The sequence below is a fragment of the Pleurodeles waltl genome, chromosome 10 (assembly GCF_031143425.1).
Source record: "Pleurodeles waltl isolate 20211129_DDA chromosome 10, aPleWal1.hap1.20221129, whole genome shotgun sequence".
Classification (NCBI taxonomy): Eukaryota; Metazoa; Chordata; class Amphibia; order Caudata; family Salamandridae; genus Pleurodeles; species Pleurodeles waltl.
The window spans coordinates 674,118,366-674,138,732 of record NC_090449.1 but is presented as its reverse complement, the minus strand read 5'-3'; the positions used below and the strand labels follow the sequence as shown (position 1 = coordinate 674,138,732).

Sequence of the window (20,367 nt, the reverse complement as noted above, 5' to 3'; positions counted from 1 at the left end):
GTGTGTGCTGCGGTGGTTGTGCACCTATGGTGGGTTGGGAACAGTGCCCAACCATAGGCCAAAAGCATATTCTATTCAAGGTAAAGTGGCTACCGTAGCCCTTCTTAGGAATGTCCCCCATTGCAGGTATTTGCAAAGCTGCGACCTGGATTTCTACCTATACATTCACTAGGCATTATTGTTTAGTTTCACAATCCAGGGAAGGTACTCAAGTAGGGCAGGCATCATTGAGGAATCATTTTGGGTAATTATTGGCATGGTCCTTATTTCTTGTCCGCTCTCTGAAGAATTTGCTTGCGGTTCTATTCAGTGCCTATGACTACTGATGAGGGGGACCCCTGGAAGAGAAGGAAAAGTTACTTACTTGTAATCCCACTTCTCTCCCAGGGACTATCCTCATCCAAGTCAAAGCAACCCTCTTTCCTCCCCTGACAAGAAGTACTACAGTATTCAGGGGTGTGGAATGCCTATAGCCTGACGGCCAGGACATATTGTCTTGGGTCAAGCACAACAAGTTCTCATATTTATTTTGTCCTTGGGACAAGCAGACCCAAACCCCTGCAGCACAAACCCTTTCGCTGCCAGTTTAAAGGGAAGGGGAACTGTCTGTGGCTGAGGCAATATTTGTGTTTCTATGTTAATACAGTTCAAACTTGTCTTTATGGTTCAATAATGCAAAGCCTTTATCATGTAGGTGAGCGCTGTAAATAAATGTTTTAAGCTTGGACTGCACAAATGACAGTAGTTTCAGTAAATAACATGTGGGCACATGTTTGAAAAGGTTAACAATATGAGGCTACATATAATGCTCCTAGAATGCTCTCTGAGCTTATAAACTACTGCAGATGTTTGCAGAAGCTTATAAGCTTGACTGATGATTCTTTGCTTTCGAAATAAAATGTTCACAAAAACAATGCAATTAGGAAAAAAATGTTTTGCTAAATTGCTGTGAAATTTTAGGTACCATTTCTGTGAAGCATAATTTTCTGAAATGTGTTGATGCATGCTAGTATTCCCATAAAAATATTCATACTAGAAAATCAGTGTAACCAGTTTCAACAACAATATAGGAAACATGAAAATAAACAAGCACTGGCAAAGCCAACCAATCCAAAATTGGTGGTCAGTCTTTTGGTTTTGTCCATGTGTGTCCTGTTTTGACATGGCTTTTGTAAAACGTTATCGTTGTGGTAGCTGCCAGGCTCCCACCATTATAACAAACACTGGCAAAAAGCTAAAAAAAAAAAAAAAATTGGTCTCAAAAAGCACACATTGCCACAGTAGTTCCTGGCACTGAACAAAACTACTTTGTGGGCCAAAAGGCCCTTCGTGAAAGAGCAGAATGCTATAACTCACAATTAAGCCATCCGGTAGATGGATAGAGAGAGAAATAGAATTTAGAGTAGAAAGGTCTTGGTTAACGCCAGACCTAATTGTGGTCCAATTCCTAAAGTCACAAAAGTGCAACCATGGCATATGTCTTTGCATTAGTGTAGGAGTATGGCTTTTATGAATTCACAAGAATTCACAGAAGTAGACCAGGAATTTATACTCCTAGAAAATATTTGTGAACTGTGTTTTAGCACGGGCAAATATGCATGTGTAGGTTTGCTCACACAAACATCTATTGAGCTTTTACAAGTTCTCTTTCATTCCAACCACTTTTTTCCCCAATCCTTGAAGAACTTCTACTTCTGCCCGTGTCAGGAGTAAATTTACAACCTTTCTCAGTATAGGCAAGGATTAGAGAAGAGCTGGTGAAAATCCTTACAACGTAAACATAAGTATGTTTGCACAGTCTCAAAGGTATTCCCAGCCCTGGAACTATAGCTTACTGCTTCCTCCAGCCCCAGTATGTAGTATTAGTACTGGCATAATCACAGAGGCTATTATCGGAGCTCTTATATAATGAGATTGCTTCCATAATTTGTTGCCACACTACATGGCACCAAAGGGACAAGTAGATTTTTTTTTTACAGGACAAGTAGATTTATGAAGCAACCTGTCCCATGGAAAAGTAGATATTTTATTAAATTTCACATCCCTGAGTACTTGTTACATTTTAACCCAGTTTCCTTTATAGTTCCGTAACAATGACGTGCCCTAACTACCACCTGTGGGGCATGATGGGATACTGAGGGTAGTGAGGTTCTAAAGGCAAAGTACCAGTTGTATTAGCTTAATGTATTACTTGCAGCCTTTTAGTTAATTCTGTCCTCCATTTATTTTCCCATTAAAAGAACGTTTATGAAGGGTTTTCTATGTTCACCTATACTCTATGGTGGCCTAAATGAAAGTAAATGTTTTCTTTTTTAAAATGAAAATAAAATTTGGACTTCTTAGCCTGTTGATAGGCTGAAATTGTGAGTGTTTTTTTTTTTTTATAGATGTATGTACATATACATACATTTATTTTATAAGCAGTCCAAGGTGTTCACACATGGGTGAGACTATTCAGTGCCTGTGAATATTGATGAGGATCCCCTGGAAGAGAACTATTCAAATCTGCAAGTTATAGTTAGCTCTGTAATCCATAACTTGACCACAAAGATAGGAACATAGTCCGCCAAAAGAGATCAAAGTGTGACAAGAGATGATCCCAATACGGATCAAACAGAATTACCCACTCTCTGTGAAGACCGATCTTGTGAATGACAGCTCAGTCAGCTGAGGATGAGGAAACCCATAATGTAGCACAATCGTCCACTCCAGGAAGAAAGCATTGCTATACAACTCGCCTCACAGACACTCCCGCAAGCACAACAGGTGACACAGTACATTATTATTGGTGGTGAAAGGCTATACGCCTTGAATTCCCCAGATCGGGATTATCCTAAGGTGGCATCAAAGATAAAGATGCCACTTGTAATTCAATGAAATCATCCAACTCAGAAACTCTGCTGTCTCTTTCTACCACCCGGTGGATGAGCTGCTAATAGTCCAACTTGTCTAGGGCCCGCTGATAGAGGTTAAGAGCTTCAAAACAAAAACAAGAAAAGACATCCCCCTGCTTGTAGACCCAAATATAACTGCTCTTAACTTAAGTCTAAATCCATTTCAATCATTATTCTAAGGTTGCTAAAAGTAGTAACAATGAGTTGAGGGAGGAGTAATATTGGTCAGTGGTGTTGCTTTAAAGATGCAGGCCTATGGCTAAATGAAAAACAAAAGAATCCCCAACAAGAATGATTAGAAGTAAATCAAAGACAGCAATTGATGGCCATGGTTTTGTACAAGTCCAATGGCAGTCTCAGGCCACATTCTGTAGAAAACAAACCAACATTCTGCAGCAGTAAACATAATTATTAACAATAGTACTAACAGTAATAGTAGAGTTCACTTAATCATGTTAAATTTGCTGCAGTTTTTCATCCAAAGGAGTCCCCACAGAACAACTACGATGCACATATCTCGCAAAATAGAATCACAAGTTTTGAACATTCATTGAAAACTAGAACATGTAAGCATTTCACTCTACAGAAAATGTGACTGTTTTGTGGCAAACTAATTTTAATATTGGTACACTACTTAAATATTTCCAGAATATATCCACAGTAGGCTGAATTGCCATTACCAAAATAACATTTCTCTGTTGCTGGTACTAATCCCAGTAATTATAAGGAGGTTGGTGTTGATTTCTTTACAGCCCTGTGTTTTTAATGAGTCCCTCACCCTTAAACACACCAGTGAATATCTGGTAACCAATGATATCCAACAGGTAGGTTAACAGTAATATTGGCTTGTTTCTGATATATCGTCTGGAAATACAGTTTATCAAGCTAATCTGTGGAATCTTTTAACTGCTTGAGCTGTAAATTATTTCTCAATAACAACATTAGGTTACTGGTCATTTCATTAATCATATTAGATTTTCCCTCCTACTTCTTCTTAAGCTCCGAGGTGAACCAATCTAACGAGACACCCTGGTACAAAAAAGTAACTAAACTGTGCTTCAGATAACCATAAAAAAAACTTCTGCCCAGTACACACCCTCTAATTAGCCAAGCCACAGACTTACAAAGGTTTAAGCTAACAGACAACATAAGGACCGGTAAATCAAGATCGAATTGGAGTAACAAGAGACTGGTATGAAAATAATCATTTACTCTTTAAGTCCCTCACAACAGTATACACAAGAAAATGCCAACGGATGCCACACAAAAGGAAGGTGATGCTCAAGTCAAGTTGCCATGCTTTTCACACAGTAAAGTAAAAGAATAAGATCCACCAAGTTAACATGTAGGCGTAACCATAGAGATACTGTGGTAAATTCCTTTATTTGCGTATTGTAATCTAATGTTACTGTCTGGGTCTTCCTATTACTCGTCTTCTTAAACTTTAAAGGGAGACAATCCAACAAGACCAACAAAGCCTAAGCAGAGAGACTGAATAAATCATAGATCCAGGACAGAATCTAGTGGGCAAATATCCAATATGAACCATTACTTGAAACAGCGATACTCAAAGAACGGCCCATGAGTCACATGCGGCCTCCTGACCTTTACATGTAGCCCTCCTGGTCAACACTAGCCCCCTGGGCAGCAGTTTACTGACTCAGCACTATCAAAAAGATGCTAAGCATTTCTTTAAAAGTTAACTGACGTGGAAGGAAGGAAGCAAGCATGATGTCCTAGGATGTCCTGCACTGTTTAACTATAAGAATACCTTAATGTTTATACACATTTTACGGCATAAGTGTAAATATATGCTAAAGTAGCTTCAGATTTCGAAAAGTGTACATCATACAGAACTATTTCACCTTAGGTGCACATAAGGTTATCAGTGCACTGATAAATATTTACTTAAAAAGTGATAATTTCCAAACAGAGATTTAAAAACATTGATTCTCCCCTCCTCACTGACATTGCAAACAGTGAACTATGAGTCAAATCAGTTATGATATGCACTCTTTGGGTGGCCTGTGTTTCTACTATACATGAAAACAGAGTTTATTAAATCAAATACAGGAGATGGTTTTTACTGAAGTCATGTATTTCAAGGTCCTCTTATATGTGATAATGAAGAAAAAAGAAGGGAAGCTAAATAGAACTATTGGCTAGGCTAGATCATACAGTTTGGTGTTGTACGGAAGCTGGGATTAATCCTAGTTTTTCTGATCTCACACTGTGCAATTCAGCCACTAGATGTATATTTTTCACCCACCTTACTGTTAACAACTCGAGCCCCTGCACCTTCCTGAGACCCCCAGACCGCCACCTTCCTGGTATCTTTGCAGTCCTTGGTCACACCACAAACCAAACTTTTTGGACCCTAGGAAAATGTATGCGGCTACATATGACTTGAACAATATAGTAGTCAGTTATATCCACGGTACCCACCAACCAGTAGGATTCATTACTAAACAATACCAAACACAAATACATACAGTATTCACAGGAAATGTGAATGTTCCACAAGACTCACATATCCATGCCCTCCCACTCAGAGGTGGTCCAAGCAAGAACCATCACCCCATCCCTCACCATCATGCCGAGACAGGCTTGCTGCTCACCAGACACCTTTTGGCAAGTTGCAGTTATTGCCAAACAACAGCAGATTCTTCAGACTGCAGCTCAGCTAGTGTTCTGGGCAGAGTCTCTACTCCCTATTTCAATAGAGGATCTTTGATACAGAGAAGAACAGATTAAGTCATTTTTCTGAGTCCAGGGTGTCATGTGGACAGTCTGTGAGCACAAGATAGACAAACAGAAAGCTCACTCTTAGAAGGTAACCTTTTCATGGCACAAATGTAGAGGTGAAATAGGTTAGAACAGTGTATGAAGCTCAGTTTGCTTAATTTGGTAGTTGGCTCATGAGATAGGCTCACCTCAAAGCTATGAAAGGACTTGGATGAGGAAGATTAATGAGGAAGTAATGAACAATTTAATGACCGGTGTCAATTGTCAGACATACACAAGTTCACAAAGATTACCACAGTTAAAAAGTTCCCTAGCACCAGTACATGGAACAGACGTAAGAAGAAACTGTCACACTACGCACTTCAATTGCAAACAGAAGAAATGGCATTTACCTCCTGAATGGTAGACACGTCCATTTGTGTGTGAATCAGCCTTTTGAACATTGGATGCTTGCTGTCTTTTCCTTTTTTAATATCAATGGCCTGGAATGATTATAAGACAAAACTTATTACAATATCAGTTCATAATAAGTAATGTAAAATTATTCTTTTAAATTAGCTGGACAGTACTGAACCCAGGATGGAAAAGTTACCTTTGCGATCAACCAAGTAGTGTTTGCCCTATCCAATTAGCTGTTCTTGACTGGGTGGTACTATTGCAACCTGGTAGAACTTGTTTCACACATAATTTTTTTTTAATGTAATAGGCAAGGCAAATACTGCACGCGCATTCCATTTCAAAGCTGGCCACCTATTTTCTATTGCCTAAGCAGTCATCTTAGTTACCATATTCCGATAGGTGGAGAATGAGACGAGCATGCTGCAAAGGGACCATGGATAGATGGTAATACTAACGGAATAAAGATAAGGGTATCATAGCAGTGGTTTAAAATACTTTGAAAAGAGGAAAGAAGAAAAGTTACTTACCTGTAATCCTACTTACCGGTCATTGGTAGGCTCTCTGAATTCAAAAGCGGAGAAATACTTCTTTGCATGTGGAGGGAAATAATGGACCACTGTAAGGAAATGCCTCCTTGGCATGGTTACCCCCTGACTTTTTGCCTTTGCTGATGCTATGTTTTGAATTGAAAGTGTGCTGAGGTCTGCTAACCAGGCCCCAGCACCAGTGTTCTTTCCCTAACCTGTACTTTTGATTCCACAATTGGCACACCCTGGCATCCAGATAAGTCCCTTGTAACTGGTACCTCTGGTACCAAGGGCCCTGATGCCAGGGAAGGTCTCTAAGGGCTGCAGCATGTATTATGCCACACTAGAGACCCCTCACTCAGCACAGATACACTGCTTACCAGCTTGTGTGTGCTAGTGAGAACAAAATGAGTAAGTCGACATGGCACTCCCCTCAGGGTGCCATGCCAGCCTCTCACTGCCTATGCAGTATAGGTAAGACACCCCTCTAGCAGGCCTTACAGCCCTAAGGCAGGGTGCACTATACCATAGGTGAGGGTACCAGTGCATGAGCACTGTGCCCCTACAGTGTCTAAGCAAAACCTTAGACATTGTAAGTGCAGGGTAGCCATAAGAGTATATGGTCTGGGAGTCTGTTTTACACGAACTCCACAGCACCATAATGGCTACACTGAAAACTGGGAAGTTTGGTATCAAACTTCTCAGCACAATAAATGCACACTGATGCCAGTGTACATTTTATTGTAAAATACACCACAGAGGGCACCTTAGAGGTGCCCCCTGAAACTTAACCGACTATCTGTGTAGGCTGACTGGTTCCAGCAGCCTGCCACACTAGAGACATGTTGCTGGCCCAATGGGGAGAGTGCCTTTGTCACTCTGAGGCCAGTAACAAAGCCTGCACTGGGTGGAGATGCTAACACCTCCCCCAGGCAGGAGCTGTAACACCTGGCGGTGAGCCTCAAAGGCTCACCCCTTTGTCACAGCACCGCAGGACACTCCAGCTAGTGGAGTTGCCCGCCCCCTCCGGCCCCGGCCCCCACTTTTGGCGGCAAGGCCGGAGAAAATAATGAGAATAACAAGGAGGAGTCACTGGCCAGTCAGGACAGCCCCTAAGGTGTCCTGAGCTGAGGTGACTCTACCTTTTAGAAATCCTCCATCTTGCAGATGGAGGATTCCCCCAATAGGATTAGGGATGTGACCCCCTCCCCTTGGGAGGAGGCACAAAGAGGGTGTACCCACCCTCAGGGCTAGTAGCCATTGGCTACTAACCCCCCAGACCTAAACACGCCCTTAAATTTAGTATTTAAGGGCTTCCCTGAACCTAAGATTTCAGATTCCTGCAACTACAAGAAGAAGGACTGCCGAGCTGACAAACCCCTGCAGAGGAAGAACAGAAGACACCAACTGCCTTGGCCCCAGACTTACCGGCCTGTCTCCTGCCTTCCAAAGAAACCTGCTCCAGCGACGCTTTCCAAGGGACCAGCGACCTCTGAATCCTCTGAGGACTGCCCTGCTTCGAAAAAGACAAGAAACTCCCGAGGACAGCGGCACTGCTCCAAAAGAACTGCAACTTTGTTACAAGGAGCAGATTTAAAGACCCCTGCAACTCCCCGCAAGAAGCGTGAGACTTGCAACACTGCACCCGGCGACCCCGACTCGACTGGTGGAGAACAACCAACTCGGGGAGGACCCTCCGGCGACTCTCCGACTGTGAGTAACCAAAGTTGTCCCCCCTGAGCCCCCACAGCGACGCCTGCAGAGGGAATCCCCAGGCTCCCCCTGACCGCGACTGTCTGAACTCCATTTCCCGATGGCTGGAAAAGACCCTGCACCCGCAGCCCCCAGCCCCTAAAGAAACGGAACTTCTGTGCAGGAGTGACCCCCAGGAGGCCCTCTCCCTTGCCCAGGTGGTGGCTACCCCGAGGAGCCCCCCCCTTGCCTGCCTGCATCGCTGAAGAGACCCCTTGGTCTCCCATTGAAACCTGAAGGAAACCCGACGCGTGTTTGCACACTGCACCCGGCCGCCCCCGCGCAGCTGAGGGTGTACTTTCTGTGCTACTTTGTGTCCCCCCCCCCCCCCCCCCCGGTGCCCTACAAAGCCCCCCTGGTCTGCCCTCCGAAGACGCGGGTACTTACCTGCTGGCAGACTGGAACCGGGGCACCCCCTTCTCTCCATTATAGCCTATGTGTTTTGGGCACCTCTTTGACCTTTGCACCTGACCGGCCCTGAGCTGCTGGTGTGATAACTTTGGGGTTGCTCTGAACCCCCAACGGTGGGCTACCTTGGACCAAAAACTGAAACCTGTGAGTGCCTTACTTACCTGTTGAAACTAACAATAACTTACCTCCCCCAGGAACTGTGAAAATTGCACCAAGTGTCCACTTTTAAAACAGCTTATTGTGTTTTATGTAAAAAGTATACATGCTAAAGTAATGATTCAAAGTTCCTAGAGTACTTACCTGCAATACCTTTCAAAAGAGCTATTACATGTAAAATTTGAACCTGTGGTTCTTAAAATAAACTAAGAAAATATATTTTTCTATAACAAAACCTATTGGCTGGATTTGTCTCTGAGTGTGTGTACCTCATTTATTGTCTATGTGTATGTACAACAAATGCTTAACACTACTCCTTTGATAAGCCTACTGCTCGACCACACTACCACAAAATAGAGCATTAGTATTATCTCTTTTTGCCACTATCTTACCTCTAAGGGGAACCCTTGGACTCTGTGCATGCTATTCCTTACTTTGAAATAGCACATACAGAGCCAACTTCCTACATTGGTGGATCAGCGGTGGGGTACAAGACTTTGCATTTGCTGGACTACTCAGCCAATACCTGATCACACGACAAATTCCAAAATTGTCATTAGAAATTGATTTTTGCAATTTGAAAAGTTTTCTAAATTCTTTAAAGTCCTGCTAGGGCCTTGTGTTAGTCCCTGTTAGCATTTCTTTTAGAGTTTAAAAGTTTGTAAAAGTTTGAATTAGATTCTAGAACTAGTTTTAGATTCTTAAAAGCATTCCAACTTTTAGAAGAATAATGTCTAGTACAGAGATGAATGTGGTGGAACTCGACACCACACCTTACCTCCATCTCCAGATGAAAGAGCTAAGGTCACTCTGTAACATAAGAAAAATAACAATGGGCTCCAGACCTACCAAAGTACAGCTCCAGGAGCTGTTGGCAGAGTATGATAGAGCCAACCCCTCTGTGGATAACACAGAGGAGGATGATAGTGAACTGGAGGAAGAATCCCCTCCACCAGTCCTATCTAGGGAGAACAGGGCTTCTCAAGCCCTGACTCCAAAAATAATAGTCAGAGATGCTGGCTCCCTCACAGGAGGGTCCAGCCTCTCTGAAATCACTGAGGATAACTCCAGTGAAGAGGACATCCAGTTAGCCAGGATGGCCAAAAGATTGGCTTTGGAAAAACAGATCCTAGCCATAGAAAGGGAAAGACAAGAGATGGGCCTAGGACCCATCAATGGTGGCAGCAACATAAATAGGGTCAGAGATTCTCCTGACATGTTGAAAATCCCCAAAGGGATTGTAACAAAATATGAAGATGGTGATGACATCACCAAATGGTTCACAGCTTTTGAGAGGGCTTGTGAAACCAGAAAAGTGAACAAATCTCACTGGGGTGCTCTCCTTTCGGAAATGTTCACAGGAAAGTGTAGGGATAGACTCCTCACACTCTCTAAAAAAGATGCAGAATCTTATGACCTCATGAAGGGTACCCTGATTGAGGGCTTTGGATTATCCACTGAGGAGTATAGGATTAGATTCAGGGGGGCTCAAAAATCCTCGAGCCAGACCTGGGTTGACTTTGTAGACTACTCAGTAGAAACACTAGATGGTTGGATTCAAGGCAATGGTGTAAATGATTATGATGGGCTGTACAATTTATTTGTGAAAGAACACCTATTAAGTAATTGTTTCAATGATAAACTGCATCAGCATCTGGTGGACCTAGGACCAATTTCTCCCCAAGAATTGGGAAAGGAGGCGGACCATTGGGTCAAGACTAGGGTGTCCAAAACTTCCACAGGGGGTGACCAAAAGAAAGGGGTCACAAAACCTCCCCAGGGGAAAGGTGGTGAGACAGCCAAAAACAAAGATAGTAAAGAGTCTTCTACAGGCCCCCAAAAACCTGCACAGGAGGGTGGGCCCAGAGCCTCTTCACAAAACAATTCTGGGTACAAGGGTAAAAACTTTGATCCCAAAAAGGCCTGGTGTCGTAACTGTAGTCAGTCTGGACACCAAACTGGAGACAAGGCCTGTCCCAAGAAAGATACCACTTCTAACTCCCATCCAGCTAAAACTGGAATGGCCAGTCTCCAAGTGGGATCAACAGTGTGCCCAGAGCAAATCAGGTGTCACACTGAAGCTACATTAGTCTCTGAGGGTGGGGTGGATTTAGCCACACTGGCTGCCTGGCCCCCTAACATGCAAAAATACAGGCAGCAGCTCTTAATTAATGGGACAAGTGTAGAGGGCCTGAGGGATACAGGTGCCAGTGTCACCATGGTGACAGAGAAACTGGTTTCCCCTGGCCAATACCTGACTGGACAAACCTATCCAGTCACCAATGCTGACAATCAGACTAAAGTACATCCCATGGCAATGGTAACTTTAGAGTGGGGAGGGGTCAATGGCCTGAAACAGGTGGTGGTCTCCTCAAATATCCCAGTAGACTGTTTGCTTGGAAACGACCTGGAGTCCTCAGCATGGGCTGAGGTAGAACTGAAAACCCATGCAGCCATGCTGGGTATCCCTGAACTGGTGTGTGTCAAGACTAGGGCACAGTGCAAGGCACAGGGTGAAAAAGTAGAGCTGGAGTCTGGAAAAATGGCCCAGCCTACCAAGAGAAAAGGAAAGTCAGCTGGGAAACCAGCTGCAACACAACACCAAAAAGAGAACCTCTCTTCTCAGGAAGAAGTTCTGCCCTCTGAGGGAACTGAGCCTATGGAGCTGGAACCTTATCAGGTTGAGCTCTTGGGCCCAGGGGGACCCTCAAGGGAAGAGTTGTGTAAGGGACAAGAAACCTGTCCCTCTCTTGAAGGCCTTAGGCAGCAAGCTGCTGAAGAGTCCAAAGGCAAGAAAAATGGAACACATAGGGTCTATTGGGAAGATGGACTCCTGTACACTGAGGCAAGAGATCCCAAACCTGGTGCCATTAGGAGAGTGGTAGTGCCTCAGGGTTTCAGAGAGTTTATTCTGACCTTAGCCCATGATATTCCCCTTGCTGGGCATTTGGGACAAACCAAGACGTGGGAGAGGTTGGTCAACCACTTCTACTGGCCCAATATGTCCCAGAAGGTTAAGGAGTTTTGCCTCTCCTGCCCCACCTGTCAAGCCAGTGGTAAGACAGGTGGGCATCCAAAGGCCCCCCTCATTCCACTTCCAGTGGTGGGGGTCCCCTTTGAAAGAGTGGGTGTGGACATAGTTGGTCCACTAGAACCTCCCACAGCCTCAGGAAATATGTACATCCTAGTAGTAGTGGATCATGCTACTAGGTATCCTGAAGCTATTCCCCTTAGGTCGATTACTGCCCCTGCAGTAGCCAAGGCCCTCATTGGTATCTTTACCAGAGTGGGTTTCCCTAAGGAGGTGGTGTCTGACAGAGGTACCAACTTCATGTCAGCATACCTAAAACACATGTGGAATGAGTGTGGAGTGACTTACAAATTCACTACACCATATCATCCACAAACTAATGGCCTTGTTGAGAGATTCAACAAGACATTGAAGGGCATGATCATGGGGCTCCCAGAAAAACTCAAAAGGAGATGGGATGTCCTCCTGCCATGTCTGCTTTTCGCTTACAGAGAGGTGCCTCAGAAGGGAGTAGGATTCTCACCCTTTGAACTTCTGTTTGGCCACCCTGTAAGGGGACCACTTGCTCTTGTTAAAGAAGGCTGGGAGAGACCTCTTCATGAGCCTAAACAAGACATAGTGGACTATGTACTTGGCCTTCGCTCAAGGATGGCAGAGTACATGGAAAAGGCAAGTAAAAACCTTGAGGCCAGCCAACAACTCCAGAAGTTGTGGTATGACCAAAAGGCTGCACTGGTTGAATTTCAACCAGGGCAGAAAGTCTGGGTTCTGGAGCCTGTGGCTCCCAGGGCACTCCAGGACAAATGGAGTGGCCCTTACCCAGTACTAGAAAGGAAGAGTCAGGTCACCTACCTGGTGGACCTGGGCACAAGCAGGAGCCCCAAGAGGGTGATCCATGTGAACCGCCTTAAGCTCTTCCATGACAGGGCTGATGTAAATCTGTTGATGGTAACAGATGAGGACCAGGAAGCTGAGAGTGAACCTCTCCCTGATCTCCTCTCATCAGACCCTAAAGATGGCTCAGTAGATGGAGTGATCTACTCAGACACCCTCTCTAGCCAACAGCAGTCTGACTGCAGGAAGGTCCTGCAGCAGTTTGCTGAACTCTTTTCCCTAACCCCTGGTCAGACACACCTGTGTACCCATGATGTGGACACAGGAGACAGCATGCCTGTCAAAAACAAAATATTTAGACAGTCTGATCAAGTTAAGGAAAGCATCAAGGTGGAAGTCCACAAGATGCTGGAATTGGGAGTAATAGAGCACTCTGACAGCCCCTGGGCTAGCCCAGTGGTCTTAGTCCCCAAACCTCACACCAAAGAAGGAAAGAGAGAGATGAGGTTTTGTGTGGACTACAGAGGTCTCAACTCTGTCACCAAGACAGATGCTCATCCCATTCCTAGAGCTGATGAGCTCATAGACAAATTAGGGGCTGCCAAATTCTTAAGTACCTTTGACTTAACAGCAGGGTACTGGCAAATCAAAATGGCCCCTGGAGCAAAAGAAAAGACAGCATTCTCCACACCTGATGGGCATTATCAGTTCACTGTTATGCCCTTTGGTTTAAAGAATGCCCCTGCCACCTTCCAAAGGTTGGTGAATCAAGTCCTTGCTGGGTTGGAATCCTTTACTGCAGCTTATCTTGATGATATTGCTGTCTTCAGCTCCACCTGGCAGGATCACCTGGTCCACCTGAAGAAGGTTTTGAAGGCTCTGCAATCTGCAGGCCTCTCTATCAAGGCATCCAAATGCCAGATAGGGCAGGGAACTGTGGTTTACTTGGGACACCTTGTAGGTGGAGGCCAAGTTCAGCCACTCCAACCCAAGATCCAGACTACTCTGGACTGGGTAGCTCCAAAAACCCAGACCCAAGTCAGGGCATTCCTTGGCTTGACTGGGTACTATAGGAGGTTTGTGAAGGGATATGGATCCATTGTGACAGCCCTCACAGAACTCACCTCCAAGAAAATGCCCAAGAAAGTAAACTGGACTGTAGAATGCCAACAGGCCTTTGACACCCTGAAGAAAGCCATGTGCACAGCACCAGTTCTAAAAGCCCCAGATTACTCCAAGCAATTCATTGTGCAAACAGATGCCTCAGAACATGGGATAGGGGCAGTTTTGTCCCAAACAAATGATGATGGCCTTGACCAGCCTGTTGCTTTCATTAGCAGGCGGTTACTCCCCAGGGAGCAGCGTTGGAGTGCCATTGAGAGGGAGGCCTTTGCTGTGGTTTGGTCCCTGAAGAAGTTGAGACCATACCTCTTTGGTACTCACTTCCTAGTTCAGACTGACCACAGACCTCTCAGATGGCTGACGCAAATGAAAGGTGAAAATCCAAAACTGTTGAGGTGGTCCATCTCCCTACAGGGAATGGACTTTATAGTGGAACACAGACCTGGGACTGCCCATGCCAATGCAGATGGCCTTTCCAGGTTCTTCCACTTAGAAAATGAAGACTCTCTTGGGAAAGGTTAGTCTCATCCTCTTTCGTTTGGGGGGGGGGGGGGGGGGGGTTGTGTAAGGAAATGCCTCCTTGGCATGGTTACCCCCTGACTTTTTGCCTTTGCTGATGCTATATTTTGAATTGAAAGTGTGCTGAGGTCTGCTAACCAGGCCCCAAGCACCAGTGTTCTTTCCCTAACCTGTACTTTTGATTCCACAATTGGCACACCCTGGCATCCAGATAAGTCCCTTGTAACTGGTACCTCTGGTACCAAGGGCCCTGATGCCAGGGAAGGTCTCTAAGGGCTGCAGCATGTATTATGCCACCCTAGAGACCCCTCACTCAGCACAGACACACTGCTTACCAGCTTGTGTGTGCTAGTGAGAACAAAATGAGTAAGTCGACATGGCACTCCCCTCAGGGTGCCATGCCAGCCTCTCACTGCCTATGCAGTATAGGTAAGACACCCCTCTAGCAGGCCTTACAGCCCTAAGGCAGGGTGCACTATACCATAGGAGAGGGTACCAGTGCATGAGCACTGTGCCCCTACAGTGTCTAAGCAAAACCTTAGACATTGTAAGTGCAGGGTAGCCATAAGAGTATATGGTCTGGGAGTCTGTTTTACACGAACTTCACAGCACCATAATGGCTACACTGAAAACTGGGAAGTTTGGTATCAAACTTCTCAGCACAATAAATGCACACTGATGCCAGTGTAAATTTTATTGTAAAATACACCACAGAGGGCACCTTAGAGGTGCCCCCTGAAACTTAACCGACTATCTGTGTAGGCTGACTGGTTCCAGCAGCCTGCCACACTAGAGACATGTTGCTGGCCCCATGGGGAGAGTGCCTTTGTCACTCTGAGGCCAGTAACAAAGCCTGCACTGGGTGGAGATGCTAACACCTCCCCCAGGCAGGAGCTGTAACACCTGGCGGTGAGCCTCAAAGGCTCACCCCTTTGTCACAGCACCGCAGGACACTCCAGCTAGTGGAGTTGCCCGCCCCCTCCGGCCCCGGCCCCCACTTTTGGCGGCAAGGCCGGAGAAAATAATGAGAATAACAAGGAGGAGTCACTGGCCAGTCAGGACAGCCCCTAAGGTGTCCTGAGCTGAGGTGACTCTACCTTTTAGAAATCCTCCATCTTGCAGATGGAGGATTCCCCCAATAGGATTAGGGATGTGACCCCCTCCCCTTGGGAGGAGGCACAAAGAGGGTGTACCCACCCTCAGGGCTAGTAGCCATTGGCTACTAACCCCCCAGACCTAAACACGCCCTTAAATTTAGTATTTAAGGGCTTCCCTGAACCTAAGATTTCAGATTCCTGCAACTACAAGAAGAAGGACTGCCGAGCTGACAAACCCCTGCAGAGGAAGAACAGAAGACACCAACTGCCTTGGCCCCAGACTTACCGGCCTGTCTCCTGCCTTCCAAAGAAACCTGCTCCAGCGACGCTTTCCAAGGGACCAGCGACCTCTGAATCCTCTGAGGACTGCCCTGCTTCGAAAAAGACAAGAAACTCCTGAGGACAGCGGCACTGCTCCAAAAGAACTGCAACTTTGTTACAAGGAGCAGATTTAAAGACCCCTGCAACTCCCTGCAAGAAGCGTGAGACTTGCAACACTGCACCCGGCGACCCCGACTCGACTGGTGGAGAACAACCAACTCTTGGAGGACCCTCCGGCGACTCTCCGACTGTGAGTAACCAAAGTTGTCCCCCCTGAGCCCCCACAGCGACGCCTGCAGAGGGAATCCCCAGGCTCCCCCTGACCGCGACTGTCTGAACTCCATTTCCCGACGGCTGGAAAAGACCCTGCACCCGCAGCCCCCAGCCCCTAAAGAAACGGAACTTATGTGCAGGAGTGACCCCCAGGAGGCCCTCTCCCTTGCCCAGGTGGTGGCTACCCCGAGGAGCCCCCCCCTTGCCTGCCTGCATCGCTGAAGAGACCCCTTGGTCTCCCATTGAAACCTGAAGGAAACCCGACACGTGTTTGCACACTGCACCCGGCCGCCCCCGCGCAGCTGAGGGTGTACTTTCTGTGCTACTTTGTGTCCCCCCCCGGTGCCCTACAAAGCCCCCCCTGGTCTGCCCTCCGAAGACGCGGGTACTTACCTGCTGGCAGACTGGAACCGGGGCACCCCCTTCTCTCCATTATAGCCTATGTGTTTTGGGCACCTCTTTGACCTTTGCACCTGACCGGCCCTGAGCTGCTGGTGTGATAACTTTGGGGTTGCTCTGAACCCCCAACGGTGGGCTACCTTGGACCAAAAACTGAAACCTGTGAGTGCCTTACTTACCTGTTGAAACTAACAATAACTTACCTCCCCCAGGAACTGTGAAAATTGCACCAAGTGTCCACTTTTAAAACAGCTTATTGTGTTTTATGTAAAAAGTATACATGCTAAAGTAATGATTCAAAGTTCCTAGAGTACTTACCTGCAATACCTTTCAAAAGAGCTATTACATGTAAAATTTGAACCTGTGGTTCTTAAAATAAACTAAGAAAATATATTTTTCTATAACAAAACCTATTGGCTGGATTTGTCTCTGAGTGTGTGTACCTCATTTATTGTCTATGTGTATGTACAACAAATGCTTAACACTACTCCTTTGATAAGCCTACTGCTCGACCACACTACCACAAAATAGAGCATTAGTATTATCTCTTTTTGCCACTATCTTACCTCTAAGGGGAACCCTTGGACTCTGTGCATGCTATTCCTTACTTTGAAATAGCACATACAGAGCCAACTTCCTACAACCACCATTTAGTAGTATATTTTTCAAATTAAATATTAATAAAAAGTTGAAAAGAACTTATCTATTGGAGGCAACATTTTCTAACCTCTAATTTCTTAACTTTGAAAATTATATTCAAATCCATACAATGATCAAACAGGTGATTTTGCCGAAATCACCACTATTTATAATGTAGCATCTAGGTAGGCATTATATATACTCCAATGCACATAATGCTAATTTGACACTGCAGCTTTACGAATTCTAAAAGACTTTCAGCCTTCATATCATGCAAATACTGGGTCAATATGCCTTTTAAATTATCCAAGGATATGCTTTTGGAATTCAATGAATCAGGAGCAGGATTCAGAGAGAATACCAATGACAGAACTAGAGACTTATGGTTTGTTTAGTGGATGCTGAGCCTGTATAAACTGTTCTACGGTTGACAAACATCTGTTCAGATTGCCCAAGATAAATCTGTCTTGTATAAGAAGCCTTTTTTAGCCCTTTTAACATCTAATGTAGGACAGATCTTTTTCCAAGAGAGGAAGTGTCCATGATAAAAGATGTATGGGAAATGGTGCGTATTGTAGACTTGTATTAATTTTATTTATTTGAAACATTTCATAGTATACCAAGACAACGAGATATTAGGGTGGTTTACATTAAAATGTGAGGGATTAGGGCACAATGTAGTAAACACTGAATACAACTGTGGGTAAAACATGGACAAGAAAAGGTTAACTGGTTGGAAACAAAATGCCTATAGTCGCTGCTGTGACAGGGTATGATGAACGAAGGATGCATTTATAAGAATACTTTACTGTCATGGAATACCATATAAGGTTCATCCTTGAGGAGAGCCTGAAGCTCATTCATCTTTGGAGCCAAGAAAATAGCCACAAGAAAAGCTACTTTCTATGACCAATTCTGTGCCACTTATTTATGGATGGAGTCGAATAGAGGCCCATCATTTTCAAAAAGGGTAATGTTTAGTCCCCGGGAGAAGACGGCCTTTAGTGAGGGGAAAGACTAGAATGGTGAAAAAGATGCCTTAAGTGGAACTTTTCTATAAACTGTGAAGACAACCAAATGTACTTTAACTGAAGGCCAGATTTACCCAAATGAAGATAAGGGTGTATGTGTTACAACCAGGCAACTTATTGGGCCCACCAGAATCTGGAAACAAAAGATGTAGAACTTTTTCCATCAGAAGGAATATGATGATAGAGTTGAATGTTGTTTGGATGCAATCACAAAATCCATACTGTAGTCACTCAGGAGTCAAGCTCATAGACTGCAGAGAGGGGATGGAAGATCTAGCCCAGAGTCATAGTGAGTGGGCCCTGCCTACATGGACACCTCCTATGTGGCTGCAGTGGCAAGTGGAGCCGATCCAGATTTCCTCGATCAATCCGAAGTAACTAGGATCATGGTCTACGGTGCTATGCACAGGTTCTTGGAGGTGGAGTTCACAGCCTTCCACTGTTTCCCCTGATTTAGCCTCTTTACACTGGGTGCGGGTGAAGGAGCACTCCCTTTTAAATCACTTTGTTTGGTTCACAAAGTAATTGATCTTTCCAATAGATCAGCACTACAGCATCGTATAATGTGAATTAAGATCTGCAAATCTTTATCTTTTTGGGAATCTAAAATCTCACTTAAAATATATGGGTGACAAAGCCTTTTCTACGGCGCCTTGTAACCATATGGAATATACTGCCACTTTGCTCTGAATCAGCTCTACTAAAATTCAGAAAGCAGCAGAAAATGTGTTTCCTCGAGTTTTGCTGCCTTCAGTAGCTTTGGAATATTTGTGCATGTTTAGGAATCCTTAGTTTGAGCAGCATGATATCCTAGTAAGAGTGATGGAGCACTCTACAAATAAACACATACATAACACAAGACATCCTTAGATATGTCAAAATGTGAAGCTTAGGCTTGAAAATGGAAACCTGCAGAGATAGACCACCCTCACAAGAGTTTAAAATGGTTTATTTGCGCCAAGTGCTAGAGCAGAGAAGAGACCATTGCCTATGTATGTTTTATGAAATGCCAGAATGAGTAACTCTGCGGAACAAGATCTCAACCTCTGCATGTATGACGAGTTACGCTTCTGAGCAAAAGAAAGCGCAGAATCTGGGACTGGTAGGTGGACCACCATATAATCTCAAAAGTAATTCAGTCACTAATAAGAAACTTGGTCTGAGTCCATGAAAAAGCAGCATTCTACTAACTGCTCGATTTGCATAGGCTGATATGGACTTGTTAGTTTTTAGCAGTGATGTTATTTTAGATTAAAGTAAAACTAACACTCACTTAAGGAAAAGCCTTCACCTGTTCCAATACATTTGAGCCTACATATGTAACTTTCATAGCTTTCGCCCACTAGCGATATACATCAATTTGGGTTTGTTAATGCTGTACACAAACTTAGTGACAATCTATGTAACATAAGCATTAATCATGTCCTGCAGATCAACAGACACATCCAAGCCAGGGCTCAAAAAATCTACATGGCCACTCGCCATGTTATATGTTATGAGGTGGAGCTAGTTTTAGATTCCACTCGACCCTAGTGGCGAGTGGACAAAGAAGAGGTGTTCTGTTGAGTCAGAAACTGAAATAGCAATTAAGATGCCTTTAAATCTTATTCTTGTCAGATCTGCTCTGTGTTCAGTGCAAATACTTTTCCTCCTCACTGCAGAGTTCCAGGATTTTGTAAGGTGAACTTTCTGACCTATGTGAAATGAAAGGCTTTTGGTATCAGGTTTTTCCAATTTTTGTACTTCTGTGTGATGAAAAAAATATTTTAATAGGATGAAAACAAAAATCAGAACACTTTACTTGGTGATGTGCAAATGATAAAGGTTTTCTGAAACCCAATTTTCACAGGTCATTGTTAATACACCATATAATTTTATTGGTAAAGCTGCAAGTTAGTGGGAAGGTTATTGGACATTTCTTGGAAATGTACTGTCTGTAAATGACAGTGCGCTACTGTCGCGTAGGCTCTCATTATCCCAATGAGACTACTGGATTTTTGGGTAGCAGGGTCGTTCTCAGTGTGGGGGACTAAGTCTAACCCACGGAGAAGGACCCTTGCCACCCTCAATCCGGTTTTGCTCCGGCTAAGTAGCAATGCCTCATCTCTCCCAAAGGGAAGGGATGATTGGGCAGCTGAGCGCATGACATCTTAGAGCTTCTCAGGGAAGTCGTGGTCACTCAGATCCCAACCAGTTCTCTCATACCAAGTGTGGTCT

The 20,367-nt window shown here is 44.6% G+C and overlaps 1 protein-coding gene across 2 annotated transcripts in view; it reads right to left on the bottom strand.

The window, feature by feature from the left end:
• ZMYND11 (zinc finger MYND-type containing 11) overlaps window positions 1-20,367 on the bottom strand; it is a 572,905-nt gene that overhangs the window by 415,116 nt on the left and 137,422 nt on the right. For both annotated transcript variants that reach the window (XM_069211170.1, XM_069211171.1), the window contains exon 7: window positions 6,032-6,121. In XM_069211170.1, the coding sequence (XP_069067271.1) occupies window positions 6,032-6,121 (90 nt within the window). The remainder of the gene's footprint in view (window positions 1-6,031; window positions 6,122-20,367) is intronic.